The 18425-nt window shown below is 37.4% G+C and overlaps 2 protein-coding genes across 4 annotated transcripts; one reads left to right on the top strand and one right to left on the bottom strand.

Moving 5' to 3' along the window:
* The first annotated feature begins 300 nt into the window (after positions 1-300).
* slc61a1 (solute carrier family 61 member 1) lies at positions 301-2682 on the top strand. 3 transcript variants are annotated; one of them, XM_077219069.1, is made up of 3 exons: positions 301-498; positions 625-703; positions 798-2682. In XM_077219069.1, exon 3 carries the CDS (start codon positions 893-895, stop codon positions 2336-2338), a length of 1446 nt encoding a protein of 481 aa, XP_077075184.1. In that variant the 5' UTR covers positions 301-498; positions 625-703; positions 798-892; the 3' UTR covers positions 2339-2682. The 3 variants fall into 3 exon arrangements, with proteins under 3 accessions (XP_077075184.1, XP_077075186.1, XP_077075185.1); XM_077219071.1 differs by having other exon boundaries at positions 314-437; XM_077219070.1 differs by having other exon boundaries at positions 356-493.
* Positions 2683-2856: 174 nt separating this feature from the next.
* On the bottom strand, positions 2857-18224 carry gdap1l1 (ganglioside induced differentiation associated protein 1-like 1). Its single transcript, XM_077219072.1, has 6 exons — positions 17892-18224; positions 13414-13606; positions 10886-11059; positions 9209-9303; positions 8983-9097; positions 2857-8464 (listed from the first exon to the last, which is right to left on the bottom strand). Exons 1-6 carry the CDS (start codon positions 18069-18071, stop codon positions 8121-8123), a joined length of 1101 nt encoding a protein of 366 aa, XP_077075187.1. The 5' UTR covers positions 18072-18224; the 3' UTR covers positions 2857-8120.
* Between the last annotated feature and the right edge of the window lie 201 nt (positions 18225-18425).

The raw sequence follows: 18425 nt of genomic DNA, 5'->3' as shown, positions 1-18425 counted from the left end.
TAGTAAACGGTGTTATATTGACATCGTGTGGCCACCCACAGTAGCGAAATGACATTTCAATTTAAGAAAATGAATATACTCATTCTTACGTTTCATTTACGCTTAATTCAACGTTGCTTGGTAAACTTGATTAAAGCGTCCTGCTACATACCGTGATTAATATTGTCAGTCAATCTCTGACAACAGAAGAATTCGTTTATTCTGCTCTGGCTAATTATTCGTTGCTAACTTCTGCTTTGTAACCAATCAGAGAACCTTACTGGGTTGAACGCCGTAATACGTCATTAATATTTATAAGCTACGCAAAGACGTCCTTCGTGTATTTTGCGTCATTATGTTTGAGTAACCCGGAAACACACACGGATATTGTAGAGCAGATAGGCAAATATTGGAGACATTTATGCTGTAAAATCGTCTGAAATCATGGCATAGAAAAGGTATTTTATCTCCCAATAAGCGAAGACTTTGCATACTCTTTTGGACAATGTTAAGAGTAAGGTAGGTGTATTTAAGTCTATCTATCTATCTATCTATCTATCTATCTATCTATCTATCTATCTATCTATCTATCTATCTATCTATCTATCTATAATGCATTGATAGTAACCATGTGGCTCATTTCAGAAGTCAAGCTGTCAGTCTGACATGATGATTTCTCCATTGGGTTCATCCAGAAGTCGCACGATGAAGAATGTCATTTTTGGTAAGAATTGTTTTGGTACAAAACCATCTTTATTAACATTTATGGTCTATATAGTGCACTGCTTACATAATTTTTAAATTTTCTCTTTCCTCAGATGAACTATAGATTTCACTGCACCAAGAGCTGCAGGAGGATGACGATCTAGGATTATTTAGGATTTCTCCAGTCACCTGAAAACTTTTGTTCATCATGTTTGTGACAGCATACCTGGCATTTATAGTTTTGGCAGGACTGTGCGTGGCTTTAGAGATTGCAGCCCGTCGTCTCACCTCATTCCAGGCCACACAGACAGCTGTCGCCAATCCGGCATTCCAGCGTTTTCAAAAGCTCTTTCTGAAGGCGTATCTCCTGGCCCTATGGGCAGACTGGCTGCAGGGACCTTACCTATATAAACTGTATCGACATTACAACTTCCTGGAGTCTCAGATCGCCATCCTATATGTATTCGGTCTGGCTTCTTGCGTGCTATTTGCCCCAGTGGCCGGCTGGCTACCACAGTTTCTTGGCCGAAGACAGACGTGTCTCCTCTTCTGCCTGGCCTATTCTATATGCTGCTTTACCAAGCTGTCACAAGACTATTTTGTGCTCATACTAGGACGTGTTCTAGGAGGCCTGTCCACCTCTCTGCTATCCACCACGTTTGAGGCCTGGTATGTGCATGGTCACGTTGACGTCCATGATTTTCCCAAAGAATGGATTCCTGTTACCTTCGGTAAAGTCGCAAATTGGAATCACGGACTGGCAGTTGGTGCCGGGCTGGTGGCGAATTTGTTTGCCGAATGGCTTGGGCTGGGGCCGGTCGCTCCGTTTCTTTTGGCGATCCCAAGCCTTGCTGCCTGTGCCTGGTTTGTGCTGTCCGAATGGGGTCAGGAGGACAGACAGGAGGGTGCACACGGAGACAAGAACGCCCCCCTTTTAAACCCTCTAAACGCCCCCAAGTTGCAAATGTCAACGCGGGCCCGTTTCTGGCGTGGCTGTGTGGACGGCCTGCGCTGCTTGCTGTCTGACCGCCGCGTAATGCTTTTGGGTGGCGTGCAGGCACTTTTTGAAAGCGTTCTCTATATATTTGTTTTTCTTTGGACTCCTGTACTGGACCCACACGGCCCGCCACTAGGAATCATTTTTTCCAGTCTGATGGCGGCCAGCTTGGCCGGCTCCACGCTTTTCCGACTGGCCACGTCGGCCCCTTATCGACTCCAACCCGGTCACCTGCTCTGCTTAGCCGTTCTACTAGCTTTCTTCGCCTTCTTCATGCTGACGTTCTCCACTGTGCCCGGCCAGCCCCGGCCTAGGGAATCTCTTCTTGCCTTCCTTCTGCTGGAACTAGCCTGCGGGCTTTATTTCCCGGCGGTAAGTTTTCTCCAGGGCCGCGTGGTTCCCATGGAACGCAGAGCTGCCGTGCTGGCTTGGTTTCGTTTGCCTCTTCACCTCCTGGCTTGCCTGGGACTGCTGGCTCTTCACGGGGAGGTGTCAGGGGCCGGTGCGGGTGAGGCTGGCAGTGGCACCAGACACATGTTTGCAGGCTGTGCGGGGATGATGCTGGCCGCTCTGCTTGCTGTCGTCAGCCTTTTCACTGTGGGCAGGAATGATGCAGACCTCAGACTAGAGGGGACCAAATTAGAGGGAGAAATCTGAGTAGTAGAAAGCCGGACACTGGATTTCAATATAAGGACTGGGGTTATTTTTTTTTGTATGCTTTTGTTTTCTTTATGAATGTTGTCTGAGTTAAACAAATGTATTTATGGGTAAAACTAATTGGAAAGAACATGGCTTTATTTTTTTTCTTTTAACTGCAATGTCAATAGTACCAATAAACACCTTCAAATCTGATTATGTTTATACTTTAAAAAAAGAATAAGCAATACCAGATTATTTAAATTAAAATATGTTTGGGTATTTTACACTTCATTTGAATATTGAATATGATCAGTTAATCAATTAAACGTTATTTTGCAATAAAGACTCAATTTACACTGCAATTATGCATTTGGCAGATTTTTTTAAGCGATTTACATTGTGTTAATGCATTCAAGGTACAGTATAAATTTTTTAGCAATTCATGCATCAAACCTTGGCATTGATAACACTATGCCAAGATGAGATGAGATCATTTCTATATCTAGCTTGTTTTGCACACAGACCATACGAAAAGGTTAAGGTAAGCATTTTCATTTATTGAAATCGATGGCAACTGAACAAATTAAGGCTCATGAACAAACATCTTAGAAAGCACTGTAAATAAATGCATATTTTAAAAATATAAAAATAAAAATTACAAAATAAAATAATTTATTGTGAAGTCTAATGACCACAGATATTAATATATTTTTCATGTATTAATTTAACTTTCAGTCATTCCGTTTTAGAGTAGGGGTCACCACTTATCTCAGTTTATATCCAACATTCCATAATAAGTGTAATTTTATGTGAGATTCAAGGTGTTTTAGATATTAATCTCAGACTTACTGTACAGTTATAGTATTGAAAATGACTAACAGCAGTACATAAATGAAATAATAGAGTATTAATACATTTGCACAGTTGTATATGGCTTGTGTGTGAGGTGATATAGAACTTCATATAATATTCAGTTATATTCTTGAGTTTGCTGGCAAACATTTAATGGTCTCACAGTTTTTTAAGTCAAATTAAGATGACTTAAGAAAGAGAATGTACACAAACTCCTTTTTTTCTGATCATTACTGAAAACTTACAAAGAAAGAAAAAACTGTCATTGTCTTTGGCTATAAACCCATTGCATCAAACAGTTGCATGCTTAAAAATGTATATGCTAGTTTAAATGGCCATTTGATTGTTATTATAAGCCTAGTTTTGTAACTGAATATAATGGTGTGTTTGTTTTCACACCAAAGGTCCCAGTATCTTTTACACTCAGAACTGGCACTTCACATTCACATTTCTACACCACCAAAGTTTCAAGAAAGAAACTTTACTCACTCTGTGGTTTAGACTTTTGAGAAATTTTGCTAGTGATAAAAAAAAAACTAAAAAAAAATGTTGACATAGAAAGAAAATGCTTAGATTGGCAGTCTTGTATGAGGAAAACATTCTCTTCTCTTTTGTGTTCTCTGTTTTTGCATTCTTGGTAAGATGGTGTAATATTCTAAAGATTTAGGCCTGTGAAATGTTTGCTAGGACTGAAAATTGCACAGCATTGGATTCTGCTAATGAACAGTTTTTCACATGTAAATGTACACTAAAAAAGTGAATGAAGGCTGACAAGTTTTGCAGAATAGTCTCAGAATTTTGAGTCTTTTAAGTGCAAAGTGTTTGGAAACCCATCAATGGCTGATAATACATAAAAAGATGCTTAATTAAGAATTCAGGGTACTTTAAAGGTGCAGTAAGCGATTTCTGGAAAATGCTGTTGCCAATCAGCAGTAGGGGGCGTATACACTCATGATGGGGAGGAAAGAGGGAGAGCAAGAGGGAGATTTGAAGAAAGACTGCAGAAAGAGTAGGGCTGGGTATCGTCCAAAAATCTTTTGATATCGATACCACTATTTTTTATACTATACTTTTTTCGATACCACTTTTATGAAATCTGTTTTAACAAGATTACATTACATATGACCTAATAAAACTTTGGTTTTATTTTTGGGGGCAGAGTATATGCCTCGCGCTCAAACGCACATATAAAGCTTGCCGCAAAGCACTGGCAAAAGTAACCTAATGATAATGAATGTGTCAGGAAATAATTGCAAGGAGACATTTTAATTGTTTATTAATAAACTAGTGTTTTTTGAGTCAGTGTTGGCAAGTTGACATTGCTGACTCGTCATCTCCGCAGTATAGTGAACGTGCGCGCGCCTATAGAGAGAAATGCACCATTCATTTAGATTACATAATCAGAGAGTATTTGTTTTCGATTCAAATTGGTTAGTTTAAAATTACACATTTCAAATTTTCTATATGCTTATTTCTCATGTCTGTGAGACAAGAAGCCTATACGCTGAGGTTCAGTTCATTAGTGACGCGCTCCAGTTCTTGCAGTCGAAGACGGAGCCACTTTCTGCTCTAATTTTATTCCGTGCACTGTCAAGTGCTTCATCAGATTTGTTGTGTTTCTGGTCTTGGCAGCAATTATCTTGTCGCAAATATTTTTTTATTGTCGCACACTTTTCCACATCTTTTCAATCTATGGGGGTTAGGACGCTTTCACACACCAGCCTCACGTGTGAGCCACGTCTCTGGGCTTAACCGCCGTAAACTAGTGTTTTTCCTTGATGCCTCACCACAGCCAATCATGCTGCACGCTTGTTGGCACACTGACATTGGCGAGATTAACCACTTAGGTATCGAAATTTGGTTCCTAACGACAAGACTCGATGGTATCAAGGCAATTCGGTCGGTGCCGCAGTCTCTAGCATCAGTCGCTAATGCGCCTCTTGAGATCAGGGGAGTGAGGTTTACCGGCACAGCTCTCACTAACTGGCCTCTGTTAAACTCACCCCCCTAATATGGGTCACGTAACCAATATTACCCCTCCGGTTCTACTCACCATCCAGTATGGGAGGTGGGTGCGCTAACAAGGACGCTAAAGACCTTCTAAGGCTCTAAGGGGTGGAGCAATGAAGGGAGGGGTCTGTTTGTTTGGGTTGATATAAAATATCAACAGTGTTTGGTAGGGGCTGGGTATTGATTCGATTACGATTCACAAGATCTCAATTTGATTCGATTCTTGATTTGATTCACTGAATTCAATGATTCCATTTTCACTGGCCCCACCACTAAGAAAGTTATAAATAAGTAAAATAGGGTTTTTTTTTTGACCATGTATCCTTGTATTTTAATAAATAAGGTTATGACACCCAAAATTTTAGATACCAGTAAAATTGAACAATTCTCAATTCCAATTTCGATACCACAGCTAAAACACGTTTAATATAAATTTCAAATCAAATGTAAAATAACACTGCATATAATCTTCACTTTACAAATTAAATAAAGGTTCATCCTTATTAAAGTTACAAAAACATGTTTCAGTGAAGAACAGGGAGTGATTTCTTTGTCTTTTGTAGTTTGACTGACATAAGAACACTGCTGTCACTTTAAGACTAATGCAGGGATACAATATAATGATACACATGCATTCTTTCTCTACTGTTTACTTAAGCCATAACTGACTATTTTTACTTAGATACTCGCAAAGGCAGGAATTTTTAGATAAGTTTGTGTGAATTTGACCGTTTAAAAGCCTGCAGTTGTGTTCGCTCCGGGTGTGTGCGCCACAAAACTTCTCACACAGCATGTGTGAGTTCTCTTTTGCTTAAATGCTTAAATTGGCAAGGCTTGAAAACACGTGCAAATCATAAACTTTCCAGACCATGCAGCACTGGCCTGATCGGGACACTGACAATTCCCAGCAAGCAATAGTCTTCATTTCACTGTCTAGGTTAACTATAGACCCGATATAGTCTGCCTATGAGTACCCCACTTCTTGCCAAAATAATCTTGAGTTTGGTTACATGTGGTTTTTACCAAAATAACTTGCTAGATGTATGATATTCCATCATGTAAGCAAAGTAAACAGTGATTACAAGGTGTTTGGTTTGATTTCTTCACTCATTTCATTTCTTTGTTATCTAATTGATGACTAGTCTATTATTGGGCTATGGTTTAGACTTCTATTACATTTTCAATGATAGCCCAAATTTTGCCTTGTTTTAGCCTAGACGTCTGGGCTGTGTTTGGACGGCTATTAGACGTCTTTTACACGCAAAATTGCTTGCCGGGTTCCTACAACTGTCCGGAACATCTTTCACGCTGAGAGTCGCACCTGCATCTGTCATGTTCAGCACTGAATGAATGGGTGAGTAGGAATGAGTAAGAGTTAACAGATGAAATATCTACTAATTTTAAAATACAATTGAACTATACTCCACAGTGATGAATCCTAAAACAAGCTATAAGCTGCTTTAGCATAGCAATACCAGTGTTTCACACAAGATTTTTGGTAAATCTGTGGTAAGTGGACTTCTGTCCCTCTAGAAGGGTTTGTGAAAAATGTTGAGAAAATGTTGTGCTTTTTAATGTTAAATTCATCAATCTGGTGCACTTTGAGAGTTCAAAATTAAGAGCTCTAACCCATATTCAGTGTGCAAATTGAACATAGAAAAGCTCAAAACTCTTTTAGTTGTGATATAGTGTCTGTCTACATTAGACTACTACATAATAATAGTTATAATATTAATCCTATGACAGTAATTTCTATATTTGAAAGAGATAAACAAATGATCTTTTATTTTAACGGAAACTGCATCAAGCTTTTATTTTGGCAGAAAACATGGTTTACAAATGCGTCTCATTACAATTCTAGTAAAATGCGTAATCATCAAATATGCAGATGTAGAAATAATACGTAACTGGGTAATAGGTTCCTACACTCATAGCCTAAGTGTTCTGAAAGTAGCTTAGTTTTGCTTACCACAGTTCTCTACACTCACTCACTAATTTTTCTCCTTATCCTCCTGACTATCCTCATCAGCCACTTGAAGGACCTTTCATGGGTCGGTCTGTGAGAAAAAAACAACCTATGCTGACTTTTTTGTCCAATGCATTACACCGGCACAAAGATCCCAGCGCCGCCAATTAAACAAAACTAAACGAATGGGCCGCCGATGTTCGAGTTTTATGGGCCGTTCAGACAAAAAAAAAAAGTAAAGTATGAGATGTATTGGCCCAAAAAGCACGTCAGCCTGGTGTTTGGCCCTGTCCCAATTAGAACCCTATGCCCTTGCGATCTTTCACTCCATCCACTTTTGTGATGTAATGCCGCTTTGACCAAAATGTTTGCATTGAGGGAGCATATTGGCCGAAAATACGGCACTTCGAGCATACTTCTGAAAACTAAAATGACAAATGGGACACCCTACGGTTTTGTGGACATAACAGAAACACGCACACGGAGGCCATTGTAAGTCCACAAGACCGCGAGTGCATATGAAGTGTGCCATTTGGAACAGGGACTTTCTCAGAAATTGCTTACTGCACCTTTAACAAACAATATTTTGGGATTTAAGTTTATAATACACTTTGGCCGTTGTGCTATACCTTATAATCGAAAACAGGTGTCCTAAATGTCAGAATGTGTAGTGTTTATAAGTTGGAAAGAACAACAGAAAATGGTTATGCTGTATGCAAGCCCAATATGAATAAAATAAACCAGTAAATCATAAAAAAAAATGAAGGCATCAATTACCAGAGAAGGTGCTGTTAAGGATAATTCCTAGTCTTGGAATGTTCTCATTATATATTAATTGAAGTATTCACCCTAGTAAGTAATAGTGTTGACCTCTGTATATTGTCTTGATTTTCCTGCTCTCGTAAAACAGTTACCGAAAAGTTCAACCATCGCACAGAAACACAGACACAAAACACTACAAGAGCACATTCACTACATGTATTTCTTTTTTAAAAACCAATAGGCAAAATAGCCCATCCCCCCGAGAGAGCCCATTAAGAAGGACGCCCCAAAGAAGGACGGCGGCTTCTTTTTTACCATTCGGAATGCATTGGGTAGAACTGCCGAGAGCAGGGTCGTGTGGATGTCCCCCAACACCTTGCGGAAAGCGTAGCGCTTCTGCACCCGCTCAAAAAACGACTGCAGGTTCGGCCGGCTCCCGTCTTCCCAGTATTTCCTTGAGAGTCCCAAGAACTTGAGCCTGTGCAATGTGGCTCCAAGATAAATATCAGCTAGTGTAAAAGTAGGTCCACAAAGCCATAATTCACATTTTTGACCTGTGTAGACAGGAAAGACAACTTGTAGATGTTCTTCAAAAAGTAAGATCATAAAACAGCAGTTCTCAAAGCTAATATTTCTATTGTAAAAGAACACAGAACAACAAATGTGAATTATTGTGATTTACATGAGATAAACAGGAATAACATGACAAAATGCACCAAGAAAAATCAATAAAGATTATGTTTAAAAATAGTTTGTATTTTTTTTCTAATAATAAATGCAATAAAATAACATTGTTTTAATTAATGTAAACTTTAATATATTTTAATTTCATTTTAATTAATGTAGTTTTTTTTCTTAAAAAAATACAAATTTAAATATTTTTAAACATGATCTTAATGGTTAAATATTAAAATAAGGTTATTAAATAAGGCTTAATTTTTTAAATAAAGTAAAATAACTTAAAATAAGGTTATGATCATTTATTTTATTGGGGTTGTTTTATTTTTATTTTATTATTATTTATTTTATTTATTGAAATTAAGACAGAAAAAAACGTTAACAAAAAACATACCTTGATATTCCAGTTTTCTTTTTTCCAGCTCTGCCTCTACTTGGTCTAGCACCATTGCCAACTCTCCAAGAATTTTTTTCAGGTAGTTCACATTGTCGTGGTCTAAGATCTTCGCCTACCAAATGTAAGTATTTAAGATCATGAGTCATGACAAGCTATTATTTCATTTCCAGATTAAGATATGACTGCACATAAGATATGTATGCATGTAAAACTGCTAGCTTACCATGAGCTTTTTCTGCTTGGAGAGGTATGGCTCTGTGAGTTGAGGTTCCTCATGGTCCAACTTCATCAGTTCAGATGCTGCATTGGCCAAATGTCCTGAGAGAAATCAGAGCAGAATATCTAAGTCAGTAAGAGAGCTTTCATCTGGTTACATATTTACATCATAAAACCCCAGATATCTGTAAAGTTCCCCAGGGATTGTAGCCTTAGGAATTCCTTCGTGATGGGTTATGAGTACAATAGTTAAAACTGTAACTGTTGTGTGGCACACTGTGAACTGGCACTACTTTCTGCAAAGTTTTAATGTTCCTGACAAGTAATTAAGGGATTTAATAAGACTTTACACATAAAATCAAAGCAGTGACTGTGATAAACAACACCTATCAAAGGGACTCCTTCCAAGTTGTAAACCATAAAAGAGATTTATTTGCAATTATGCTGGGTTTCCATAACAATTTATTATGCTGCAGTACATTGGCTGGACCAATTTACATTATACTGGCACATTACGTAATAGGTGAGCATTGCAGGTTTACACTGGATTTAATATCGATGAACTCTGAATAAACAGGGCAGCATCAGAGCATTTTAGTGAGAGGATGTCCCATTACAGTCAACATTTGAGACAGCAATTTGCTTCAAAACGTGAAATCTGAGAAATAAAGGGATTCCCAGACTAAACAGGTTTTGCAAAGAAATAGAATTTGTTTTCTACACACTTAAAAATAAAGATTCAAAAAAGGGGTTTGGTTAATAATTTATTTCAATGGTCCACTTAAAACATTCTGCTAACTATAAATAGCTTTGCAACTACATGTCAACCAACTCTCATTAGAGTATAAGCAGACTGTAGTAGACTGTTAGGTAAGGTGTTGTAGTAAGTAAGTGTGCAGAACATTTTAATTAGGGATGTGCCCGAAGCTGAATACTGTGTCTGAATACTGGAAAGGAAAGGAGGCATTCAACGGAGCCCCTAAAGGGACATGGTGATGGAAAAAATAAAAGATGGGAGGAAAAACTTCATTGCTTTTGTGTTCTCTCATAAATATACAGTTGGGTAGTTTTATTGTATATAATTTGTGGGCATCAGGGAGCCACTATCAATATGCGAGGTTTTGAAATCGCTTTTGAATGAATGCTTGCTGTTTACTTTGACTTTTTTAAATTCGCGATCACACATACTCTAGGGAGCGTCAGTACTGACCACACATTTTACAAGATAAGACATTTCTCAATGATACTCAGGATCTGCTGCACATTAAATCCTCCGACAGCATCCTGTCAGTCATCTCTCCTTACTATCTCTGTATGATAAGTGAAATCTGATGTACTGTAATGTAAGCGACTACCACAGCAAGCCTAACCATGTCCTGTTAGGGGCTCCGTAGTGTGCGTTACTCATTGTTCGTGCCTTTCCGAATTAGGCTTCGGGCACATCCCTAATTTGAATCATCTAAAATCTAAAGACTTTAATCTAAATCTAATTTGAAAATTCCAAAGAACCTTTTCCCCCTATGAAGAACCTTTTGTCTAATGGAAAGGATCGATGGATGATAAAGGTCCTTTATGGAACCGTAGATGTCAAGAAATTGATGCCATAGATGCCTTTATTTTGTACTTTGCAATTTTGTACAGTATCTCTAGAATTAATGGTGCACTGTATTGTAGCATCACTTACTACGTATTTCTGCAGTGGCGTACTTTGGGATCATGGAGTCAATTGTGAGTTCAGGATGCAGGATGCATCCATGTGTGTAAGCATCCATGGGCAGTCCATCCAGCAGCTCACGGTACTGCTGTACCCTTTCATACAGTGGAGTGCCTTCATCCGGAATCAGCTGTGCTACTGTGTCTGAAAGAACAAAGAACACACACAAAGTATTTTAATATACATTAATATACCCACGACTATTCTGATCTGGCCATATAGCCTGGCCGGAGAGGTATGAATGTGTGCAGGGTTAGACAAAACATGAATGGAGAAATACTGAGACACATATGAGCAAAAATATCAGATTTGGGCCACTTTTGCCTGCAGTGAATAAAATAGAGATAACAGACTGTGTGAATGCTTAGAGGGTGTGAATAAGCAACAGTTAGCATTTTAGAGTCTTCTCTAAATAAAATCACATGGCATGATCTTAAAAAATATTTAATAAAACACAGAGTTTTAGAAATATCATCTTCAAATGTGAAATAGAACATGATAAAATGTAAGGCTGCATTTAGTATCTAAACAGCAACAAGGTCAATTTAGTTGTCATACAGTAGGTCAATTTTGTGAAATTTGATGGACTGTCATCTATTTTAGTATTTTAGTTTGGATATGCCTTTTCTTTTCTTAAAATGGGGTGCATGTTAACAGATGCACTTTTATTTCCAAATTGGTCAATGATTCACCTTTTCATATATATATATATATTAATATAACTATAACACAAGAAATTGAATAGTCTCAAAGTTTGTCTGGTCAAAGTTCTTGCCCCTTTTGGTAGATACCTTTTTTTTTTTAAATGAGTAATATCCCATTTTACACGGCTCTGCACCTTTAGGATGCTGACCTGCAGCTCTCCAAGCTCACTGTGGAAGATCAATTCATCCGATAATCTCCGATAAACCAAAATATCTCTCTATTTCTCTAGCACAAAAACAGCTGAAATATGCCATATCACCAAGACAAACAACATGAAAATCTGCATTGTCACTAAGGGGCCGATCACACGACACCATTTTCAAATAAAAACAGAAAACTTTTAATGCGCTTTGGCTGTTCATTTGGGGCTTCATTTGGGACCTGAAAACACACACTTATGAAAACAAGTTTCAAAGTGCAATTTTTGGAAACAGTACCGTTATCGTCTCGGTGTAAACAATAAAAATGCAAATTTGTGAAAACGGTGACGTCATGCGTATGCGTAATACGCGTTCACTCTAATAGGCGCGTAGTGTTTCTTTACAAAGTGACATCGCCAACTACTGGCCTGGCATGAATAATACAGCAGTTTTAGTCGTTTTCGCCGATCCGTGTAAACGGGGAACAGTAGCATAATCTAGGATAACACGTGTGACAACACGTTGTTCTTAAGGACATGAACTTATTAACACCATCCACAGCAAAAGAAAAAGAGAATCATACGGTAAATGTGTCAAGCAGGTTTTTACACGTCATGCAAAATGGTTTATGTACTATATTTATACATTCAGAGTATTAGGCTTTTTTTAGTGTCTGCAATGCACTAAATATTAAACTTTTGCATTTACTTTAGCCAGAAACATATAACATATAGACTCAATTTAAAGTTCAGAGGTCTCTGTTTAAATCTCTTAAAGACCATTGAGAGATTGAGTGACCACGCTCAGCTCTTCTCAGTTGAGTAAGTGATCTTGGATCAGAAAACACTTCGGTGAAATCACTCCCACACTCGAACTGTGAAGACATTCAAAATGACACATAGTCATGCAACTGTGTGAGAGAAAATGTAATGCACTACAGTTGATAGTGATTTAGTGCTTGAATTTCTTAGGCCTATCTTTAACTTTCTACACACATATGGCAACAAGAAGAAGAGTGCATATTTTACTAACATGTACTATACGTACAGTAACGAGTGTCCAACAGATGTACGCTTGACGGCTAGAGAATACCCATAATGCACTTTCAGAGTTGCGCGCTAAATGAATTCCCGCGTCTCGCCAGAAGATTGCGCCCACAGATTAATCATCCATATTCCAAACCACTGGTCCAATATGGCTATGGCGTAATATCATATAGGTATAAATTCCTTTTTTAATTGATTATTATTATTTTTTATTAAAGTTTATCCATCCTAGTTTCCACAACAGAGTTTAAGATAAATCTTATCATTGCTACTGGAGCTGCTTCCGTTTCAATAATTATTAAACACAACTATGCAAAACCATAGGCACTCGGTGTCCGAATTCGCTCACTCGTTTTCATTCACTCCATCAAGTTGACTTTAGTGGACTAATGTAGGAAATAGTGAATAAGGGTAAATGCGATTTCGTACACAACCTAAGCATACTAGAAACTTCCAGGCAGGTGTGTTGAGGCAATTTGTTGCTAAACAATGTATTGGACAGTGGCCCTCCAAGAGCAGAATTGGACACCCCTGCCATAGAGCGTTAGGTACAGTAACAAGCAAGGTATCTTTCTGCAGTCATGAGTAAGTGGTTTGTCAGCCATACCTCCGACAAAGTTGGTCTCTATATAATCAATGATTTGGTTGTAGTCACTGACGATAGTGTCTCCGTGGATGAAAACTGGCACTTCCTCCCCTAGGTTGAGCCTCATGAACCAAGGCTCCTTGTGCTCAGTGAGGGGCATACTGACATCCCGTTCTTCACACAGCAACCCTTTCTCATTGATCACCAGACGCACCTGCCAGAAAACACACACATGACATCATCATGACATCATGCCGCCACAAGACGGAGTTTTAGAATTTTGAAAAAGAAAATGTCGTCATTAAAACTAAATATCAAATACTAGAAAATTCTTTGTTTTGCAGTTCAGCTCTACATTTTCAGTAGTATTCTTTGCTGATAATATAATCTGTAATGAAGACAACTGTATTAAATAAAAGCATTATCACAGTGGTCTGAGACGATTGGTCCAACTTCATGTCGGTTACGTACAGTTGATAGATTTTCCACTGTATTTTTTTCAACGTTGTATCTATTTGACAATCATTAAAATCAAGTTTGGAAGGCATTCAGGTTTTAATTAAATGTCCGGCTGGCCAGCTGTTAGAAAGTAGATTATAAAACTTCAGATTGCTTTTATCACAGTGTAATTCAAAATTTCTTGGTGTTGTTGTTATTATTTGGCTGTAAACATTGATAACCAATGTGACATTGCAAGTTTTAAACTGCCTGTTTGTATAAAAAAGTGACTCTCTACACTGGAAAAAAGGTTCAAAGGGCTTCTAGAACCCAACATTTTAAAGAACCAGATATGCCAAAAAGGTTTTAAATAAGGATAAATGTCTTAAATACTTTCATGTTAAGTGATGAAGTATGTTTACAAGCTGCTAAATTCATAAAATTGAATTAAAATGAAAAATAAATTCAAACTAAATCAATAAAATGTTCCTATGATGGGAAACCCTAAAAGGTTAATTACATAAAGCACCTGACAGAATCCTTTAAGATTCTAGAACCTTTTCTTTTAAGCGTTAAAGGTCTACTGCAGTAACTATAGCAACTATGCATATAGAACTATATTAATAAAACATAATATGGGAATATGGGGGAAAAAAAGCCTTGCTGTCTGTTCAGAGATTTTGTACCCTGAGCCCTGATATTTTGGCATTAAGCTAAACAACACAATATGATTCAGATACGTATTTAAAGAGAACATATAGGCTACTTGCTTAGTATACAACATGCATCCGGTTTTCTTCTGGTTAGAAGTAGCATTAAAGATACAATCCTGTCTCTTTCTACAAAACCAGATTAATCGATCGAGATAAAACAAGGAGCGCTGACTGATGAGTGAAAAGCATCAATCAGCAGCTTGAGCAATGTGTGCTGAGGCCTGGGAAGTGTTGCAAAGCCAATTGACACATCTGATAAAGCACTTCACAACAACTGTGCAATGTCTGGATTTGAACAGACACAAAATAATCAACTGGGAAAGGCTCAGCCAGCATTAGCCTAGCTTACCGTCACGCAATTAACACTGTTCTCACGACACACACCACACGTATTCACACGCAGTGAAAAAAACATGAGACAAAGCGCTGACAAACTGACGAGCGGGTTACCTCCGATATGAATGTCTCAGCATTAAAACTTTGTACGTTTTATTACGAAATTCAAACAATAAATTCCATTTTGGCACTCTTAATGTCGCTGTAGAGCCTCAGTTCAAGTGAAGCGGTGATATCTTCACTGATATCTACCTCAATACTACTAGTTACAGTACAAAATAAACTTGAATTGACATCAGAGGGTATGTCGAAAGAACCAGTACAACTTACTGAAATGTATCATGTCTCATGTAGTCGCTCAATCAGTGTGTCAACCACCAGGCATAAAACATTGAAAACAATGAGTCAGTTAAGGTTACATTTACATCTGAAAAGTCATTGACCATAAACTAGCCTATACTGTAGTTAGCGAGAAAAATGTACACTTAATGTTTTGCATAACATTATGCACTATATTACATATTCATTTTATTTTTACTCAAATACCATTACAATGTATTATCATTATGTTATTATTATAAAAAGAGCAATGCAATTGTCTACAAATTTGAATTGCCATAGTGTGATTATTTTTAATTCATTTCTATGTAAAGCATTTTGAATAACTGTTTTATCCTTGCTTTTATTTTGTGATTATTTGTATTCCTTTCGATGTAAAGCACTTTGAATTGCCATAGTGCATGTAATGATGTGCTATATAAATAAACTTGCCTTGCCTTACAAATCAGTTATTAATTAACCTTTAATAATAATATACCAGCTGACAGGCTTCCCTGTGTAGTTTACAACATTCGATTTTTTTTCCTTGAGGAAAATGTATATGTACTATCCAAATGAATATTGAATCGACATTGAAATAGAATCGCAATCGCATGATGAGAATCACTCACTCCAAGCTGAAGTCAAAAGTTAGCACCCCCGGCGTAACCTTTTACAGCTTTACCAAGAAGATACATTGATTCAATACCATTCATCACAAAACAAAGTTACAACAAGGCAGTGATATTGAAAGGTCAGCAGCACCAATCTATTTTCTGAGATGACAGGGCTGTTTTGATGCTCATCTCTAGTAAATGTTCTCCAATTAATATTTCTATAAAAAGGGAGTTAAAAAAGTAATTGGCATCAAGAGAAAAACACTCAGTGGTGTGAAGCTTTCCCATGTTTAACTTTATTTCTCAGTCTGCTGGTAAGTAAATAGGAGATGGATTTTGGCAGGTCATTGATTTTTTGCTAAGCTTTCAATGCGAGTTTGTAACTACTGTAATCAGCAAAATGAATCACTTTGCGATGTGAGCCTCACCAGTGTTATGGTCAATTTAATATTGTTGTCAGGTGTCAGGTTTAGCTTAGGTAACACGTGACATTCATTCAAATCATGCAAACAGCAACAGCAGGCTGACTGTGGAGAGACGCATCTCTTGAACAACAAATAATAAGCCTCACACCTGGTGTGTTATTCCACCAAATATGGGGCCTTTTCCATTTTTCCAGTGATTTTTTAAATAAAAATCTTATTAGGATAAACAATTTATCAGACAAAGAATGTCTTTAAGTCTTAAGAAATTGCATTGTGGCATCTCATGCTACGTTTAACATTTCATATATGTTGTAATTTGCAATGCCTTTAAAAAAGGGTTGACGGTCATATTTAGCCATTTAGCCTTATAGCCTCAAGGTCATGACACTACAATGTGTTTACTACAAAGACAAAAGACAGTTTAACGCTTATACATACATATAGGCCTATAAATGTTTCTAGTTTATATATATATATACATACAGGTATACACACACACACACAGTTTGATTGGAAAACATTCTATTATATTACATATCCATATATATAATGTGTGTTTGTGTGATTTGTGAAATAAATATTGTATTTATTTATATTTATATATACATAAATGTATTTATTTCTAAATTATGTATTTATTTACATTTAAAATATGCACAAATGTATAAAAAACATAAATATGTATAGGCTAAACATTTAAAGCAATAATATATGTGCAATTTGATTGGTAAAACTACTATATCATATTGAATTAGATTGTGCATATATATATATATATGCATATATATACACACACACATACATATACATCTGTGTGTGTGTGTGTGTGTGTGTGTGTGTGTGTGTGTGTGTGTGTGTGTGTGTGTGTGTGTGTGTGTGTGTGTGTGTGTGTGTGTGTGTGTGTGTGTGCGCGTGTGTGTGTGTGTGTGTGTGAAATAGTGTGTGTTTGTGTAAATGTCTCATATTTATTACGAATATATATGTTAACATTTCAAAAATAAATTAAATAATTATAATATATAATAGCCTACAGCAGGGAGAAGATGAAAACACCGGCCAAAGAGACTTAAAATTAAGAGAAATGTACTCTTTTTTTGGTTTGTTGCTGATATGTTAATAAAAATGTCTATAATAACCCATTAAAAGTTGGTTTTAATTGTTAAAGTCATTGTATACACAAGCATGAGGGACACATAAGACCCTGACTGAAATGTGCACGAAGCAATTGACAGCAGAATACGAAATCACCGTTTGTTTTTCACAAAGCTCCTTCATTTTAATGAATAATTTATTCATTCCATTGAGTTCCATCATCCTCCAGAGCAAAGCATCACGCAACTCTTCAACAATAGCTTTGTGCCCATTATATACAGTTAAATCCGCTATTTATTTGCCCCTAAACCAATCTGATAGACACTATGCATAAAACTGATCGATGATATTATGATGCGGTTTACTTAGAGCCACTGTAGTCAAAATGTTCCATCTTCTGCTGAGGTTTCGTAATGTCTTCACACAGGACGGAGCAGACAGGTATAGGCCAATAAAACACGCGTCCACCCAGAAAAAAGCGCAATATTGTCTGTCTGGCAATACTGGTCCCACTGCATAGTATAGGTTCACCCACCATTTTCATGCTGTGTTTTTCTTACCTTTTGAGAGCTGAAGGACTGAGTCCAGTGATACAGAACGAGCCGGTCTTTGTTGTATGGCTTGTGTTCTATCGTGGGCTCTTGACTCTCCTCTCCGTCTGTGATTTTACCATCTTCGTCCATGGCTGATATGGGCCACCAGCTACAGTTGGTGGGAGTAACATTGTTGGAAGACGCCATGACAGAGGATTCTGTGCGTGTGAGAGAGGAGCAGAGAGAGAGGGGGAGAGGGAGAGAGAAAGAGAGAGAGAGAGAGAGAGAGAGAGAGAGAGAGAGAGAAAGAGAGGACGAGCGCCTGGAGGTTTCAGCACCACGAACAGAGGCATCATCGACACCATCGGCAGCCGCACTTTCGACCTGATCATTTATTCTGTTTGTCCGCGATACATTTATAGAAGGGCAAATTATTATTCATGCAAAATAAGCATTTCGGAGATCTAGTTCAAAATGCATAAATGTCATATTTGTTTTAATGTTGGTTATTTTCCCTTACACATTATTATTATTATTATTATTATTATTATTATTATTATT

This window comes from Siphateles boraxobius, unplaced genomic scaffold, assembly GCF_051911475.1.
Source record: "Siphateles boraxobius isolate OS27281-9 unplaced genomic scaffold, OSU_SipBor_1 77, whole genome shotgun sequence".
Lineage (NCBI taxonomy): Eukaryota > Metazoa > Chordata > Actinopteri > Cypriniformes > Leuciscidae > Siphateles > Siphateles boraxobius.
The sequence above is the reverse complement of the archived record's forward strand: the minus strand, read 5'-3'. Positions and strand labels throughout refer to the sequence as shown.